This window comes from Haliaeetus albicilla, chromosome 20 (assembly GCF_947461875.1).
Source record: "Haliaeetus albicilla chromosome 20, bHalAlb1.1, whole genome shotgun sequence".
Taxonomy (NCBI): domain Eukaryota; kingdom Metazoa; phylum Chordata; class Aves; order Accipitriformes; family Accipitridae; genus Haliaeetus; species Haliaeetus albicilla.
The window spans coordinates 10143208-10162204 of NC_091502.1; the positions used below are offsets into that span (position 1 = coordinate 10143208).

The window sequence follows — 18997 nt, forward strand, 5'->3', positions numbered from 1 at the left end:
GTGCCAAAAAGAGAAGTTTTAAGACTTGTGCTAAACACAGTGATGTGCCACCCTATAACTTTTCTCAGCGAGTCATTTACAGTTAGAAGATTTAATACCCATATAAAAAACACCTTTAAAGTGTTTTAAGGCATAAGTCCATCAAACTACAAAATAAAAAGAAGCTTTTAAAACTTTTAAAAGTGCACTGAAGTTAAATGTCATGCGTTACAGAAATTCTTTCTGTGGCATAAAATCTGCATATACTTTTACTCTAATACCATATTAACAAATTTCCAAAAATAACATACTTTGTTTTTTTAATGTGAGCTGGCATGCTAACTTTGATCAAATGTTATCCATCTGCTCTCGTTTTTCCCCTACAGCTGTGTTCAAATGTTAGACAGAAGTGTTTCCAGTTAGGAATTTTTCAGTAATAAGTATCTCATTTGGTTTGCCTCCAAATTATTATACTGTAAAAACAATCCTCTCATAGAAGAGCACTGCATTTAGAAATGGACAGAACGTACTTACCAGATTTTTACAAATATCTACAAGATCATTCATAAATTTTGATGTTAACAAACGCAGGAATATATTAGACAGCATCTTATTAGCACTGTTCTGTAAGAAAGCAAGATGTACAGACAGGTTATTTTATTTTTTTCAGGTACCATATGCATGATATTCAACTTTGTGACCTCATTAATGAATAAAGAAATATAAATTCCTTTATAAACTTTACCTTGGTACAATTGCATAAACATTTTGTACACTGTATTATCAAAGTCCTCAGTGAACTGATCTGGGCATCTTCATTTAGCTTGTTTTTAGACTGAGAAATGCTTTCTCCGGCATAATGAATGAGAGACTAGTAAAAATACAACACAATTAAAATACCTCAGTTAAATTCCTTTATACATTGGCATATACACAGTGCACACACACAGACAAAAGGACATGATTCTCATTCATAGTCATTCATAAATATACAGCTTTGATATTTATTGTGTGCATCAATGAGTCTGGACTTTTTTTTTTTTTAATTTTTGTTTCACTCACTGTGCTCCAGAAGTGACAAAAAGATGGCCTACACCTGCCTGAAACATTGTTATTTTCATCACAAATGAAAAATACAGTCTCTCTCCATAATGTTTAAGTTTTGGGTTTCCATATTTAAGCAAGAAACCACCTCAGACAGGAGTAGTAGTAGTAATATTAATAATAGTAGCTATCATCATACCAGTTTGAACCATCAAATGATCGTAACAAATTCCTGAATAAAAGACCTACAAAAGAAAGGACTTCTTATCCTCTAAGTAGTCCTTTGTCCACGTGTCCATGATTATTTTATTTTTTTAAAAGGGGTGACTCAGAAATGTATCAAAATTTAGAATACTCTCCACTGCAAAACTGATGCTTTAGTGTACTGACAGAATTTCAGTGACTCCTCTCTTTCAGCAGCAGTAACATATTTAAACCTCTCTCAACTGCCTTTTTTAAAGCAGAAACCAGTGGAAATATTCATACTTTGTAAATGTGTCAATATGAATAGAATTTAAAAAAATATTTTCTATTTAATGGTTTATTTAATTTTTAATAGCTCCCAAACACATTGCCGCTTACCCTAGCATTCTGAAACAACTCTGATTTAAAGGCATCCTCTTCTTTAAATATACCAGTGTAGCAATAGCAACCAAGAACACCAATCAAGAGACTGATGCATCGGACAAAGTGTTCTGCAGCGACAACCTTAAACTAAATGAAATACACAGTATAAACACCAGTGGTTTATCATTAAACTTTTCACCAAAATACAGAATTCTTTAGTCTTTTTTAAACATTTTTATATACAGATTTCACCAAAATCAATGAAGATTTGCATCCTAGTGTTTTGCATTGCAGTTGCCTCAGCTCCCTAACAAGTCCTTTTGGCTCTCCACGTTATAATATTCTCTTTATGTCCCATGGCCCTTACACTTCCTTCCTTCACAATACTTTAAATTATCACTCTTGTTTAGATTCTATCATAGCAATACTTCCAGCTCTTCCCACATGCTCTGTTTATCTATTTTACCTCCTGCCAGGACAAGAGACAGTATGAGCTAGTCAGGAATTATATCACATTCCTACTGCTGTCTCTTCTGATCTTAGTAAATTTGTAAGTCACTTCTTAGCAGCTACTGTGTCAACAAACAAATGACATAGATGGTTGTAAATGCATGCAAGCTTACTGCAGGAGCATTTCAGAGATCCCTTTTTACCTGTCTAAATTATTTGGATCAAAGGAGGAGAAAGACCAGACAAATAATTTTTTGTCTTACTTTCTCAGGAAGGGAGACCAAAACCGATTGCTATCACATTTTTGAAAAGCAAGTATCTATAAAAAAAGATGGGAAAACTTATGCATACATGCCATTGTTACAGATGCAAAACCAGGGACAAGGAAGGCACACTGCTATATTAAAACCAAAGCTAGCCTGTCAAAAGAACTGGAAGTTTAAAAAGCCTGCTGCTTTTGTTTTCACAAACTTTATCATTATGTGGTGGCTCTTCCTCCACAAGTCAAGATTTTTCTCCAAAGGAGAGATTCTGCGGTGTTTCAACAAGTGGAAGATACAAATAGATTCACGGGATAGTTCAGGCTGGAAGGGAGCTCAGCAGGTCTCTGGTCCAACCTCCTGCTCACAGCTGGGTCATTTCTGAGGTCAGACCAGGTTACTCAAGGCTTGATCCAGTCAGGGCTCGAAACCCTCCAAGGATGAAGACTGCACAACCTCTCAGGCAGGGCAACCTATGCCACTGACTGACTGTCCTCACGTAGATAAAATTATTCTTGTATCCAGTGTGAACTTCTCTTGACTCTGCCTGCTGCCTCTCATCTTCTTGCAATACACCACTGTGAAGAGCATGGTTCTGTCTTCTAGACAATCTTATAGGCACTGGCAGGCTGCCCCAAAGTCTGTAGGTCTCCCCAAAGACATCTCTGCTCCAGGCTGAACAAGCCCAGTTTCCCCTGTGTCTCCTCACAGGTCAAGTGCTGGAACCCACACCACCTCAGTAGCCTCCACTGAATGCACTAAATGTCTGTCTTGTATGGGGAAGCCCAAAACTGGAAGCAGTATTTCAGATACCATCTAAAAGCACCGAGTAGAGGGATATAATCAGTTCCCTTGAGCAGTGGCTGTGCTCATTAATATAGCCTGTATTTGCAGCTTTCTTTACAATTACCCTTTTACACAGCTGCCTCTTCTTACAAAATCTGTTTGAGACCTCTATGTCTCCAGCTATCTTGGCTGAAAACTGGCAAGAGCTTAAAGCATTACAGGGGCACAGAAGCTGAAACCAACATCACAAAAAGCAGGGTAACCATGGTTTATGTGGCAACTTAGCACACACTTCCACTTCTATGCAGCCTCTACGTATTCCCACACACTTATGAAAACTATGGATATTTTGCCAATGATGTAAAAAATACAGACTTCTCTATTTCATATTATTGGATATAGTTTTTAAAATGCTTGTGGTTCATTTTTTCCAGCAAAGGAATGAAAATCTATATACATTGCCTTGAAAATATATTGTTTGAGAGCACAAATACAAGGATGTAACAGTAATTTCTAACTTACCTTAGGAGCATAGCTGCTTAAAAGCTTTTCTGACATTGCTAAGAGACAGTGCTCCAGTGTTTCCCTAAGATTTTGATTGATGGCAAGTCTTGAACCAGTCACATTTTTCTCTGCAACATTTACTGCAAAGTTAGTGAAAATATCCATTTCATCAAATGTTGTCTGCAGATACAGCTCTTCAACGTCAGAAAAATCGTCATCTTCTCTCCCTTGCAAGTGTTGCACACTTGAAGAAGAGACATCATTTTTACTTTATCAGCCAGTATACGACCATATATATAGAAGTCGTTGAAACTATTATTTAAATACAAGAATAAACAAAAGCAAATTAAAATATTTTATCTTTTTGTGCTTCCAAACTCTGGTTGATCTTTAATTTCTGATGTGACTTCATTGTGGAATGGATACTACCACTTTAGTTCTGTCTGAAGAAACTGCAAGGAAAAACAAAGCCTGCACACAGATCATATGATCTACTATAGTTCATAAAGCAGCATCTGTTTTGTGTTAAGATGGATGACCTCAACCTACTTTACACAAGTGGAGCAGAAATTCACAAAACCCCTGAAACTAGTATTTTTAACTTCTAGTAAGAAAGTCTTATTTTCCACCAGAACAAGTTATACACATTTTAGTTTCACTAACAGGAACCTAGATACAGTCCAAGAGCTTGAACATATCCATCAGTGAAAGATGCAACAGCATTCATAGAGTGACTCCAACAGACTCAAGTAATGTGTGGCTGGGGCCACAAATATAGGTGGAGTGGCATGGGGACATATGTACAGCAAGCATCTAGCCAACTTTCTACTTAGCATCTATCTACAAGAAAACTCTTAAGATATATGCTTACTCTAGAATGGAAGGTAATGTTAAAAAGCATTAATATATATTCATACAAAGTTACAAGTTACTTGAAAACTGTAATTGTAATGAATTAAAAATACCTAATGTACTTACGGATAAAGAGCCAAATACTTAGATGTATTGCTGAAGAGAGATGTTACACATATTCCTTATAAGGTGTTTTGTTCAGTACCTGAAGCTTTGACTCTGTCAGCAAGAGACTATTTTAATGTCTGCTCACAGCATGTTAGCAAATTGCAAAAGCACTATTATTTTTATGGCGTCTGAAAGATGTCGTACAGAAAGATGCCAAAGAGCTTGAGGAATTATGCATTTCGTTATCTCTGCTTGCTAAAATGAAAAATATAAGAAGCTTAAGTATCTGTAATGATTGATTTAAAAACATACCATTTAACATCATTTTGGAAAAAAATCATGGCAGCTCTACTGTTCTTCATTGTAAGGCTCACAAGAATTTTTTGTAATATAAGATGAGGAAAATCACTGTAAAAAAAGAAAATTGTTTTGTATTTTCTTGCAATCAGACAAGCTCTTCAGATTCCTGAAGCACGCCTAAACATTAACCAGATTAACAATGTATCTTCAAAGTAGTTTAAGTCTTCACTTACAATTTCTAACACATAGTTCATGTATCTGCTATGCTATAGACAGACAACTAAATTATGTCCCCAGAATGACATTCTACAGTAGGCTTAAAAACCCTATAAACTCTACCAAAGCTTTAACATAACACAATCCTGCAAATCTACTTTTCCCTGGGCAATTTTCTGTGTTATAGGCTGAGCTTACATATAAAATTATGGCACCAAGACTTTACCTGCAGAGCACAGGAGGCAACTCTGCACATTCTTCCATTTCTTCCTCCAAATAGCAGGACAGTACCCACTTCATTATTGCCTCCTTTAACACAGAATCCATATTTCTTTCACAATTACTCTGTTCCATTCCTATGTCCAAATTTTCTGGCACTGAATAGGCAGACATCACTAATGATAAACAACATACAGCAGAACTGTAACAAAAATGGAACACAGGACATTTGTGAGAAACAATATGGTATTTGTTGATCAGCACTCTAAAGCAAAGTCAGTATTTCTGCATGCTCAGGGAGCATCAAGTACATAAGCAAGTTAACAAGCACGCATACTGGAAAACTTCTTTGTTAGAATCTTTGCATTTTCAAAAGCCACATTTTGGCTATTACAGACATTTCCTGTCTATTTTAAAGACTGTTCCAGCATACTCATTTCAGAATCAAAATATATTTAGAAGAAAACATACTTTTTAACTTCAAAAAATCAACATCTCTTTCAGCCAGTTTTTAAATTTTTAGTCCATTTAATATTTTTAGTCAATTTTAAATCTGACGATGCTTGCCTCTCCTCTTCTGCCTCTGCTTTCAGACTTACATATGTATTTATGCTCGTTTCAAATGCTTAAAATGCAAAACGTAAGCAATTCTTAACTAGAAATACAGCCACAACAACAATAATATTATTTTGAACAATACAGTGGCTTTGGTTGCACAGTAACGAGCAATGTGAATCAGTCACAAAATATTATCCTTGCTTCCCATTTTACCTTGAAGGCTTGCATGCAGGTCCTGAAAATATCTTCCAGAGTTCTTTATCTGTTACAACAAGGTTTCCTTGAATCATAGCTCCAAGTAGCCCAAAGCTCTCCACTTCAATTTGCTGGAAACTTATGCTACGAATGGTAAGAGACCAAATCTTTGCCCAGATTCTCTGGAGCTCCAATTTGTGGGTGCTTTTCAAATCAGTTTTCTGGGTTTGACACAAAGCTACCTCCGTAAGACACTTCAGCACATATGGGGTCCTTTCTCCTCGGCGCTGCTGAGGCAGTAACTGGTGAAGTACATTGAGTAAGGGAGGTAGCTCACTGTTAGGAAGACTCATGGGATACTTCGATATCAATTGAGCTGTAATCTGTAACCTTGAAAACACAAAATAAAGCAATTAATATGAAATATACATAAATTTGTGTCTTCAAAAGTAACTGAACAAACAAAGCGTTCTCCGACTGCCATTTCACATTTATACTTTCCAGTATTGAACTAATTTGTTTACTATCAAAGGTTAAAGATTCAGTATTTCTATTGTATTTATTTGTAAAGTCTGCTCATCTAGCCTCACTATCACTAATAATTTCTTACAAGCTGAGTTCACTGATTTCTGACCACAAGGGAAGAAGATTTCAGGCAAAACCATTATTTTTCTCCTTCCAGACTAGCCTGTTATACACTCTGACCTGGGGAGTGACCTCAAGGATGAAATTCCATAAACAGGAAACATTACAACATCCTCTCTGCAGATAAGAAAAATAAAATTTATCAAATGAATAAAATGTTAAGCTAGGGATGGTAAATTGGAAGGGTTTTGCTCATAGTAATAGTTGCAACTCTACTCAAATTAGTAAATTACAGCACTCAGTATTTCTTAGAGATTGCCACCTCCACACAGAATGGCATGTTAACTTCTCAATTGGATCCTAAACAGCTATTTTGTCTCAACACTGCAAGCAATGAACACACACACACACACACACACCTGCTGCCCCAGCTCAGGGCCCAATTCACAAGCAGCTACACTGTTCTGGTATCTTGTACAGCAGTTTCCAAGAAAGTCAGAAAAACAGAGAGGAACAGTAACAGCAAAAAACATCCAGTGTAATCTATTTTAGCTAAAACATCAACATTCTTAGGCTTAGGACTACAACTGGTAGGTTCTGGAAAAGTCTAACTGTGGTCTTTTAACAACAACTTGACTCCCTGCTATGCTCTCTGCTACAGGCTCCTTCTTCTGCAGCAGTCAGTGGAAGAAAATGTGTAGCTATACCTCCAGTTCAGAAGTTCCTCATGTCAAACAAAATACCCTTACATAAAGACTGGTAGTATCTAGCACAAAAGACAGGTAAAAAAACCAGAGGCAGTAATATCTTATACACTACAACACAGTTTACCAGGCCTCATTTGTTATTTCTTAGGAAACCAAAAGTTTTTAAAGCAAGAGTGCCAAGAACACTACTCACTACTTTCCAAATGCTGTGAGAAGCTAAGCTTAATTACAAGCATGTGCTGACACCTAATTTGAAAGCACAACATATTCAGGAGAACACTTAAATGTAAAAAGATGTCTGTAGTGATATTTGTTTCATGTAAAGATGTTATTACCAAGGTATGACATCAAAATCCTTTTGGGATCTTTGAAGGTTGTCTCGAATTACCTCCCAGCCTAGTTCAATCCTTCTGCGCTTGCTTAGTACTGTTTCATCACTGGACTCTCTTTGTGAAACATCATATGACTGGGTAATTTCCAGAACTTTGGTATCCTCTGTAAAAACCTTTTGTAAAGAGAAATTAAAAAGTACACAAATTAAAAAAAAGTAGTATTTACAGGAAAACTGAAACATCAAACTAAACCAGTCCATTTTTCACTGCGTATAAAGCCTCTTAAGAGGCTACCAGAAGTATTATTTATTATTCTTTACTATAACAGAACCTCGGCTTATAGTCTAATAAGCAACACTAGTGAAACCTAGTATAATTTAGAAGTCCACACATTTCTAAACTGCACAAAAATTAGCAACTAAACACAACAGAACACAGACAAAAGGTACTAAGACTTCAGTAAATGATTTTGAGGAAATGCTAAAGCCATATTACTTTAAAAAGCAAAACATACAACACAGTAAATATATAGTCAACTTTATATTCAAATAAAAGTTACCTGATGACAAATATCAGCCATTAACTCAATCATATTTTCCTTTAAAGCAATATTACGTGAGCTTGAAGAATACTTTCTTCTACTACTGATGAGATTTATTTCATTCACCAGCAGATCATACAGGTTATGCAAGATACTCTGCCATTTTGTCGAGTCATATGCACCTGAATGCGCAAAAACAATTAAAAGATAACGTGTAACACCCACTTGATACAACACACAAACCTACCTAGACAGCACAAAATACAGCCGAAATCAGAGTAAAGCATACAAAGCTTAAACACAGGCCTGCAAAACAAGTCTTATAGTGGAGAATGAATGAAGTAAAAAGTGAAAAAAGTTAAGAGATAATTTACTCAGCGTATATAAGTAATGAGGGTAGGAACGAAGTTTCTAATAAACAATTCTTTATCTAACTGGAAAGACTACAATGATATGCAATGGATAAATTTGGACTAATTATAAACTCTTTGTCATTTGTAGACAAAGTAAAAAAAAAACCAAACAAAAAAACCAAACCTTTTTAAAAAAATGATGCTATAACTGAAATAGGCCATGACAGGCAAACACAATTACTGAGTCATGTTCTCTGATAAGTTTTACACAGTAGAGTCAGACTTAGACCATAGTAGTAATTTCTGGGTTTAAATAAACCTGGTACGATATGAATACATGTGGCACTCTAAACTCAGTCTAAACTATTATTTCCATTCCCCAAAGACTTCGTGTTTTGATTTAGTAATTAAAATCACCTTTTGATAAAAAAAAACAACCAATCAATGTCTTTAGGACTTCACACAATTAATATTCTCTTAGTGCATACAATTTGAAAACCTCATTTTCACTTTCACTCGATATTAACCTATAGCATAAAACTACTGACAAGTAATCATCACTCCCATTAATGTTTCCAAGCCTCAGTATCAAAATTCAGAAAGCTGGCAAAATAATTTGAACAATCACATACAGTGATAAAAAAAAACAAAACAGGGAGCTTTTTATTGTACCTTTTCCCTGAGTTTTTGCACCCTTTGGATGATGAATACGAACTTGGAGGCGAAATAACTCAATTACTGACTCCTTCAGAGAATCCTTTGGTCTATACTGAGTCCATATATAAAGCACTGTAGGCAAAATTTCTTCCCCTACTTTACAAATCCGTATGCGACAGTTGACAGCAAACTTATTGCAGAAGATATTCATTGCTCCAACAATATGATCCAGGCCTGCAGTATTCTTTTCCTGCCTGCAACATAAACCAAACACTCACACTTCCAGAAGAAATCATCTTATTTCTTTTCACAGGAATTGTCTGAATGTAAATACTAGCAAGTAACCATATTCAGAATATTATTTGCCTAATAAATGCAGAAGTTATTAATATTTTAAAGAATTTATTAAATTGGTGTTCAAAGACAGAACCAAATATGTCTAAAGAGGTATTACCTGCTATTACTCAAGTCTAATCCCAAATACTTAAAATGAGTTATTCTCTAAAAGTAAGTATTAGCAAACAAGAGGAGCACTTGCAACTTACCTTGCATACTGCATTGCTTTTGAAAAGAAGATAAACATATCAGAACTCAATCCATCAGTTTGGAAGCAGTACCCCCTCATAAGTGTGTGAATTATCCTAGCCACCAAGACTCTATTAATCTTCCCAGAAGGTCTGAGGTATAATTGGCCATACAGGATCAGCAACTCTGCAAATATGTTAAAAAAAGTATATATGACATAGTGTGTATATATGTTGTAACTATGCAAATATAAATAAACATATGTATTACAAAGGATTACATAAAAAACGCTTGAAGCAAAATATTGCATTAAATATACAGAAACCACCATTCTGAATTCAACCTCATGTCATTATTCACAGAAGTTAACTGGGGAAAAAATTAAAACAAGTGAAAGTGTCTACACTGGAAGTAGAGTTATATTCATTCTGAGCCGGGATGCAATCTGCTTTGTGTTGCACTGAGCAAAGTAGCTATAGCCACATGATCAAGTTTCACAACTACTTTCACAGTCAACTTCTACTCTACATTTACTGCTCAGCACAGTGGGCTCCACTTGTTGCAGAATACATAATAAAAGTACTCAGAAACAATTTACAGGCACACATACATTAACAAAGAATTTGGCATAGCAGGAACAGGTAAACACATCAAAAGAGTTGGTACTGAGGCTCCCCATATTTCCATTACATGCAGTTCAGCTAGTTCACTCCAACCCACAGACCAACACATCCATGCTTTGCACTCATTTACAAGTTTTCTGAAGGAAAGGCCCCTTCCTCAGATTTTTGCTTTCTTATGTCAAGGCCCGTTTAGGAATCATCACACTGTTCTTTCATCAGCCTTGTACAAATCACAGTAGCACATTACTGATCCAACCATCACCATCAGTTTAACACAACACATAGAAAAAAGCCTTGCTGCCACTTCATTTATCCCACCTGTAAGTGACATGATACTGTCCCTCAGTCCACCAATGGACAATATCCGCTGCAAAGAACCACAAAGGGAAGTAATACTGATTCAGTCCTATGACCTCAGTAGCTATTCTGGGACAACACTTTGAATGAATGGACATCCACCTCTCAGGCTTCCTTTTCTCTGAGGAAAAATATAGGTAGAATGATCTTTTGGGAATCCCAGCCACTAGGACTACTTTGTTCACAGTCAACCAGACATGAGCTCAGAGCAGCTGTATCATATAGTCCTTGGGATGCAGAATGATCAGTTACTGTACTTTTGCTCTGTAGAGTGACTATGACCTAGAAGAGCCTGACAACCCTCAACTCTACTGGTCAGCAGCTCATCAGTTTGGGGTAAGCTCTCCACAGACAGTCAGGATCAAGGCCTCTGAGGCACCCTCTCAGAATCTCTTCTTTTGAATACTCTGCATGGGTGACATCGATGGCATCACCCAGGGCCTTGAGCTCTGGATTCCTGTATTGTGGAAAAGTCAGCTTGGGACAACTATAAATTGCAATGCTACTGCTTCATTGCTGTGCAGGCCTTCGTAGACTTATGGACATCTTGGACTCCAGCAGGACCTATAATGCCAGCTTCACCAAGTCTTTTGTAACTCTGGCCTCAGATTCAATAGAGATACCAGCACCTTCTTTCCAAGCAGGCATAGGGGTCATTTGTAGAACACGGGTGACTCTCTGAAGCATGGGAATCGGGGACAGTTCATACCCCTATATTACTGGGTCACAGAGCCTTAACCTGGTGATAAGTGTCCAAGCCCGGTTTAACTGTGTCCCTTCTGCATAAAGGGTGGAAGTGGAATGTGCATCAGTGACCTCCCAACACCCTCAGAACAGTGGGCCCTACACAACTGCAAGTACACTGCAGCACAGGGTCACAACAGCCCACAGCCAATGCTCCCTGTCCCTGCAGGGGATTCTTATACTGGGACCTCCTCAGGTTGGGAAACCGCTCCTGCTCACACCTGCAGAGCACTTACTGGATGAACTCTTTCCACGTCTACTCTCCATGCTCTCTTGTGACCTCCCCTTGCCATTGCTGCAATGCTGTAAATCACATCAGCAGGAATCCAACAGCACCATTTGACACCAAGAAACTATTTCTTGCACAGGTCTTTTCACCTTACCTCTTTTAAGCACAAATCTTGCATTTAGTAAAATTCTAATTATCTCTTTGCTTTTGTTATACACCTCATGGGCATGGTGTTATACACCTCCCCATACTACAATGTCATCAATGTACTGTAAGCGTACTGGGGCACTGCCCTCTTCCAAAACCTTTTGTACAAGTCCATGACATATGACCTATGCTTCCATCCTTGTGGCAGAAGGTTCTAGGCATATTGTACTCCTCTCCAGGTAAAGGCAAACTGTGGTTTACACTCAGGAGCCAGGGAAATGGAAAAAAATGCATCAGCTGTGTCAATGGTCATATACTGGGTAGTGCTCTTTGCTTCGAGTTCCTACTGTAGTTCTAGTATACCTGGTACTACAGTGTTCAAGGGTGATGTTACCTCATTCAAATATCAATTACCTCTGATTAATATCCAATCCCTGTTGGATTTTTACATGAGCCTGATGGGATTGTCAAACAGTGAATGGGTTTGAGCAACTATCCCTCAACTTTCTAGTCCTTTGATAAGACCATGTAGAGGACTGAGTAAATCTCTGTTGTTCCAACACTGTTATCAGTGCACTGAGTTGCAACCAGCACCAATTGAGGTGAAGTCTGTTGCAGCCCTGACTCCTCCTCCTTTCTGAAAGAGTCAGACAGCTGAGCAAAGAGGTGTCCTCATTCATTACTACAGTGGCAATACCAAATGCTCACTGACGTCCTCACAGGTCCCTAAAATATCTATTTATTAAAAAGCCAATGCCCAAGATGCAAGAGGCACAGGGTCCCATTACCAATTCCCAGGGCTTCCAGTTTCCTTCAGTAAGACTACTGCATACAGCTTCCACTGGCCTCACGTGACTCCTTTGATGATGCAGCCAGTATATAACAATATGACAGCTCCTCATAATTTTTAAGAGTATGACTATCAACATTCAGAAGCTCAGAAATTCCAGCAGATAAAAGCACCTCATGAAGTCAGTATTTGCTTATCAAATCTGCTTTGGGGCAACAGCTGGAATCCATGTTCTTACTTTCAACTCCTGCACCAGATCACCAATTTTATAAATAGAAAACAGACTTCTCCATTGTACTCCAAGAATTATAAACAAGCATTAAGGTCGAATCACTAAAAAGGTTATGATAACCTTTACAAAGCTCATATATCCCTCCTCTAATAAATGCAACTTGTTTCATTTAATGGATTTAAGTCTGACTTCCTCTAGATTTATGGCCTTCAGTCCTGTCTCACTTCAGTAATTAAATTCCGCTATGCCCCATATGATCTAACGTCAAAATTTCTTCTGTCACACTTCCAGCTTCTGTCCATACACAAACAGACTCAGCTAACTTCCACGTTTCCTAAACTACGTAACTACCACACAGCAGCTCCCATAGACTCCTCAAGCAACCCGTATGTACCTTTCCAGTGACACTCAGCCTTAGTTTCCCTTCTCTGCCTTCTTCACTATCGGTCTTCAAAATCCTGGCTTTTTGTCCCATTCGCTACCCACCTACCCTCAGTTCCACCTGAGTACCCAGCTCTTCTTCAGATGCCTTTCCTGCTTATTGCTCTGAATTCCAGGTTCCAGCCTCCCTATCAGGTCAGTCCCTGCCTTCACATTCTGCTCCAACCTGCAGGCTGACAGCCCTTTGTCTTCTACCCCCCTCACTGGCTTCTAGTCTCAGGCAGCTTTCCTATACAGTTCCAGCTTCCCCTTCAATCTTCAACTTCCAGTTCTATCTCCATGGCCAAATAGTACCAAGTTCTTTAACTTCTGAGATCTCACCCTCAGGCTAATTACCCAACCACACCTCCCATCCTGAGTGGTTCCATTTTAGTCACTCTGCTTTGCCAGCCTTCGGCAGGTTTTTTTTGCCTCCCCTTTCACTCCCAGTATCACCAGACCCCTCTTCTGAGTTCCTTGCAAGTTTATTTCCATTCTGTAGTTAAAAAACTCTATTCAAGCTACAGAGTATTTTCTCATAAAATGCTTTTCAAAAATGGAAACTCTGACTTCAGAGCACTACACTATGCAAATAAAGATAGTATTTCTACACTTTCTCCAGGATTGCACATACAACATTCAACAAACTAGACTATAAAACTTCTAATACCATTTTTTTTTCCAAATTACTGTTCTATTACATCAACAAATGAAAACAGATGAGTTGAGAGCTTAGTACACGTCAGATGATTCAAGATACATAAACATTCTTCTCCATGCTAAATAAGTCTTGGAGTCAAATCCAATCCTCTGAAAAGTGAAAAATTATGTTTGCATTTCCACTCAGTTCAGGTTGCAGGCTCTTCATTACCCAACTTTTTAAACTGTTTTTATCTATTTAAATCTTAAGCTTTCTAGTTTTTTCTTTATATGCAATATATGCATATAACAACAGTGACTCAATGGGTTTTTAGGACCTTCATAAGCCAACAAAACTCAGATAATAAAATTTAATAGTAATACATTAACTATATCAAAACTATACCAGCCAATACCTAATAACTTGCAAACAACTGCACACCAACACCAGTTTTACTGAGGCTATTTCCAGCATACACATTCCATGGATTTGTTATACATGTTAAGCCCTGTGGAGACCACGCATACATAACCTGATTGTATAGAAGTACATATGTTTCAGCAAGCAATAGACAAACAGTATACAGAAAGAAAAAAATCAATTCCTAATCTTTGTCGCTTTGTGTATTTCAACTGTAAGCCTTCAAGGCTGATACTATTTTACTCCATGTTTTATGTAGTACCTCACACACAACAGCGCATCAAACAACTTAAAATGCACCTGAACATGCTTCTATACTAGGAAAAGACATTTGTAAGTAGGCTTAAAAATGTTACCTGACCACTGCTGCTGGGATATCTCACACCAATATTTCCTTACTGAGAGGATATCTTTCAGGAGTATACTACTACAGTCAGATCCGTAAGCAGCACAACTTGTTGGATCTCTTATAATTTCCAGGACATAAATCAGAAGTTCCTGACATTTCAGTCTGGGTCCTCCTACACGAAGAAACAATGTGTGACTGTAATTAACCCAAAGTGTGCCAAATAAATCTGGAATTAATTGTTTTTAAATGTTTACTTAAAAAGAAAAAAATCCCTACAGTTCAGAAACAGTTCTGTTAGGAATGATCTTCTTAAACAAACTGTTTCTAAGAAAATAAATTACGAGAGGATACCTCAGTTATATATAAATTGAATAATTAGAAAAAGGCACTGTGAACATCAACAAGGACAGAGAAGGACCACAAAAGACTGATTCACATGAAGATACTTAAACTGTAAGTACGTGGAATTGAGCAAGATGAACTCTACCCTGGTAACTTACTTCAGACTAAAAATGCAAAGTTGAACACAAAGCACCAAAACGAAACAGTAATTCTATATGAACATATATTACTGACTTCTATTAGCACATCTGATGAAATATTTGACCAAACTTCCAACTTCTTGCATCTTTTTCTGTCTGGTAGTTTGGGTCGAAGCAGACGCATTTGGTTTTGTCAGTTGCAGGTTTTTCATTTCTTTCTGGAAATATTTCTGCAAGACACTTCAAAAATAAAAGAGAGATTAATCAAGGATCTGCACATTTATGACTGAAGTAAAATAGGTAAATGTTGTTTTAGCCTAGAATGTCAGTGCTTGTTCTTCTCACAATTCTAACTATCGAAGACTAAAAACAACTGAAATATATTACAGTCCAAGCATGATGGAAATAATCTATAAAAGGAGCTGTAAGTTTTAAAGATAATCCAGAAGCAACTTGAATAGGAACCAAACTTTCCTTTAAACTTTGCATAATGCTAAATATAAAATTTATAATTAGAAAAAAGCAATGCTAAGTCGTTTTATTTATGCTGCAACATTATACAACAAAATAATAAGAAGTACTCTTCATTGTTTCTATTGGGGAAAACCTTCAAGTCCTATTTCTCCACCATTTAAAATTAACATATAGATTGGATTTTCAATCTAAGAATAGATTAAACTTCACTGGCTTTGTCACTGGCAATTACTGTAGATTTTCTGGCCTACTACTTGTGTTCAGTTTAGAGTCTCTATTTTTGTATTCCTCCTATGTATTTCTAATATATTATTGGCCATCTCAAAAGCAACATATAAAAATTTATCAAACACTTGTTAAGATATTTTTGGCACAGCTATGAAACAAGAACTATTCCAATGCTGTCCAATTAAAAACATAATGGAAAGCTGACCAGACACCAGCCTATGAAAACTAATACTTCAGATGCACTTTTAACATGAAATTTAACACTGGTCCCAGCTGCTCTAAGAACTTATCATACTCGTGCTCGGTCCAATCTCGTAGTACACGTGAAGCAGATTATATCAAAGATGGGCCTCTACAAACCTCAGCACAACTTCTTTTAATTCACAAGCCATGGTCTTTCTATTGTGTCCTGAAGAACTCAGTAACACAAAAAATTCTAATGAGCTATCTACAATCTACATATGAATGTCATATACGTTGAAAATCAGATGCAGAGGATAATTTTCAATAAAAGAAAGTAACTATTATTTTTGCAAGGAAAAACGACCACCCAATTAATGATCAGTTTCCTAGCAGTTCAGTTTTCTGTATAAGTGTTGCATTTTAGGCTATTTCAAATTTACTTCCTTTAGATTTCAAAATTACGTCCTAATTAACATTAGTCATTTCTTGTTTGCAAGCTGACAAGAAGTCTAAATCAATCTGCAGAAAGATAAACATTCAAATAGGCCCAATAAACAGAAGAATGATGTTCCATGTAAGAAAATTGCGACCATTCACAAAGGAAGAAAAGGAAACTACCTAAATACAGCATCCCAGTTGAGTTGCTTTCCTTGTTTAGAATCAGAATTCCGGTCCAGCTGGAGAACTGTTTCAGAATCACGGAGAAGCCGCTTGAAATTTTCAATTTCTTTCTGAAAATGTATTTCAAGAAAAAGAATTATTTATGATTTCCTTCTTTGCTAATTGAGGCACACACACCAAAAGAAAACTTGTTACCCTTCGCTCCACAGCTTTCTCATTTTCAAGGCGACGACAACAAATGAGCAGATCATGTAATGCAAGACTCATGGTTCAGTTTAACAGAAGACTCATTTGCATCTGCAAACAGAAGAAAAGGATAAAACAGTCAGAGCCAAGTCAACCAGTAAAAAAATTGGGAATGCAATATATTGAAAATCCAGTATCAAACACAACTACAGCGTTATTTCACTGAAAAGCTCATTTGTGTCTCGGTTAGTCTTATTGGTCACAAGACTGAAGCGAAGTCTCACATCAAGAACATAAACTATTCCCACAGGCAACAGTTGTAAAGATTAACAGCAGAGATCCCCCTCACGTGACTCTGACTGCCTCCCTTTTTATGAGTGATAACACAATAGAGTTGGTCAGACAACGTGGAGCAAAACTTTAATAAGATTAAAACGACACAGAACTGAATACATTCAGGCAAACAGCACTAACTTTCAGCAGCTAGCTATTATCAGTAGCTGTCTTAACCTGATGCTGCCAGGAGAAGGTAGCACTTTGAAAACTCTCTTCGTCTCTCATACCCTACATTTTCAAAGGTATGGACTATCATATTGACAAATCCCTCTGGACTCAACATCCCAAAGGATGCTCAAGTATCAATCGTAAGTGGAAACAACATTTTCCTTCTCTGATCACTTAAAATTATGCCTCATCTCCTTCAACAGAGGTTGGAATTAGCTAGACCTTGCATTTTAGTTACGCTGATGCCTGTCATGACAATGACATTGTATACAACTTCCATGATTCTCTTTTTATGCCTTTAAAGCAGACCCAAGAGAAACTTTGTCTGAAAAAGACAGGTAAGACAAGTTGGAAATAACTCCAAGCATATGCTGCTGAGGCTGCAATAAGCAACTGAGAATGGGTGTTCATGATGCACAGCACTAAATCTTGAGCACTTAAGTGAGAATATAAAAATATCCACTTGGACAAGGAAAACTTTAAGTATCTACTGTCTTAGAGTGTATTTATTTCCTTTGGCTTCAATCAAGATCTGGCTGGGACTAAGTATGATCAGAGATATGGTGACCGATAGGTGTGTATGAAAAGCATGAAGGCTGGCTGTACTGTACAATGGAACTAATTTAAACGATGTAGCGTTCCTTTACTAACTTACTGCTTTTGCTGAAAAGGAACCAAAAGGAAAAAGTAACTTTTTAAACACTAATGGCTTCTAAAATGCTGATGGGCTGAAAAATGGTTGACCGAGAACTGTGGCAACACGGGTTGTATGTTGCAAGGACTGGGAATCCAAGGGGAAGAAGTCACTCCTCTCGTTTGTACTTAATGGTATTTCAACAGCCATAATAACAACAGTGAAAAGTTTCTCAGATGGCATCCATCTACTATTTCTCTTACTTGTTACATAGTTCTCCAACTGTCACAGTATGACCACGTTCATCCCCTACAAAAATTACACCGGGCAAGGAAGGAACTCGCCACAAAAAGAAAAAAAAAACAAACCCAAAATCACGGAGAGGTGTTTACTAAGCAGCTGCAGAGGTGCTCAGGCAGAGGCGTACAAGGTAATTACAAGTAAAGGGCGCCATCCAGCCGCTCCTAGACGACAAGCTCTGGCTCTCCGATACCCCCGCGAGGCCGCCCCACACCACGCGGGAAGCCCGCCGGGGACCTGCAGCCGGAGCCGCCGCCGCCCCCCCACCTCCGCAACAGCTGCACGCCCGCCCCGCCGAGCCCGGGCCCGGGCCCCTCACCTCAGCCGCCGCCGGGCGGCGGGGCTAAGGGCCGGGCTCACCACCCCCCCGCCAGCACTCGAGCCCGGGGAAGGGGAAGGCCGAGCAGCCCCCTCAGGGCCACGGAGCCTCGGGCGCGGGGAGAGGCCGCGTCGCCACCGCGGCCTGGTGCGGGTCGGAAGGGGAGGACAGCAGCGGGCTCACCTCCGAGCGGCGTGGCGGAGCAGCGGGAGCCGGCCGGGGAGAACGGCCACCCGCGGCTGCGGTGCGCGCCCGCCCCTCCCCCGGCAGCGTGGAGCCGAGCGGGGCCCGCGTGCGACGGCAGCGGCGGCTGCGGGCAGACCTGGAAGCGGATGCGTGGCGGAGGCGGGTTCCGGCGGAAGGGGCCGGGCGCGGCG

At 38.5% G+C, this 18997-nt stretch overlaps 1 protein-coding gene across 2 annotated transcripts in view; it reads right to left on the minus strand.

The window, feature by feature from the left end:
- The window catches only part of ATM (ATM serine/threonine kinase), a 79672-nt gene extending 60733 nt beyond the window's left edge, over window positions 1-18939 (minus strand). The window contains exons 1-16 of one of the 2 annotated variants that reach the window (XM_069808240.1): window positions 18804-18939; window positions 16873-16974; window positions 16675-16787; window positions 15266-15411; window positions 14697-14861; window positions 9759-9924; window positions 9229-9467; window positions 8222-8385; window positions 7666-7835; window positions 6057-6428; window positions 5293-5487; window positions 4863-4958; window positions 3609-3834; window positions 1606-1737; window positions 725-850; window positions 514-603 (exon numbers count right to left, since the gene is read on the minus strand). In XM_069808240.1, the coding sequence (XP_069664341.1) occupies window positions 514-603; window positions 725-850; window positions 1606-1737; window positions 3609-3834; window positions 4863-4958; window positions 5293-5487; window positions 6057-6428; window positions 7666-7835; window positions 8222-8385; window positions 9229-9467; window positions 9759-9924; window positions 14697-14861; window positions 15266-15411; window positions 16675-16787; window positions 16873-16944 (2472 nt within the window). In that variant the 5' untranslated portion in view covers window positions 16945-16974; window positions 18804-18939. Of the gene's footprint in view, window positions 1-513; window positions 604-724; window positions 851-1605; window positions 1738-3608; window positions 3835-4862; window positions 4959-5292; window positions 5488-6056; window positions 6429-7665; window positions 7836-8221; window positions 8386-9228; window positions 9468-9758; window positions 9925-14696; window positions 14862-15265; window positions 15412-16674; window positions 16788-16872; window positions 16975-18803 lie in introns of those variants that run through there. The other variant, XM_069808241.1, reaches the window with a different exon arrangement.
- Between the last annotated feature and the right edge of the window lie 58 nt (window positions 18940-18997).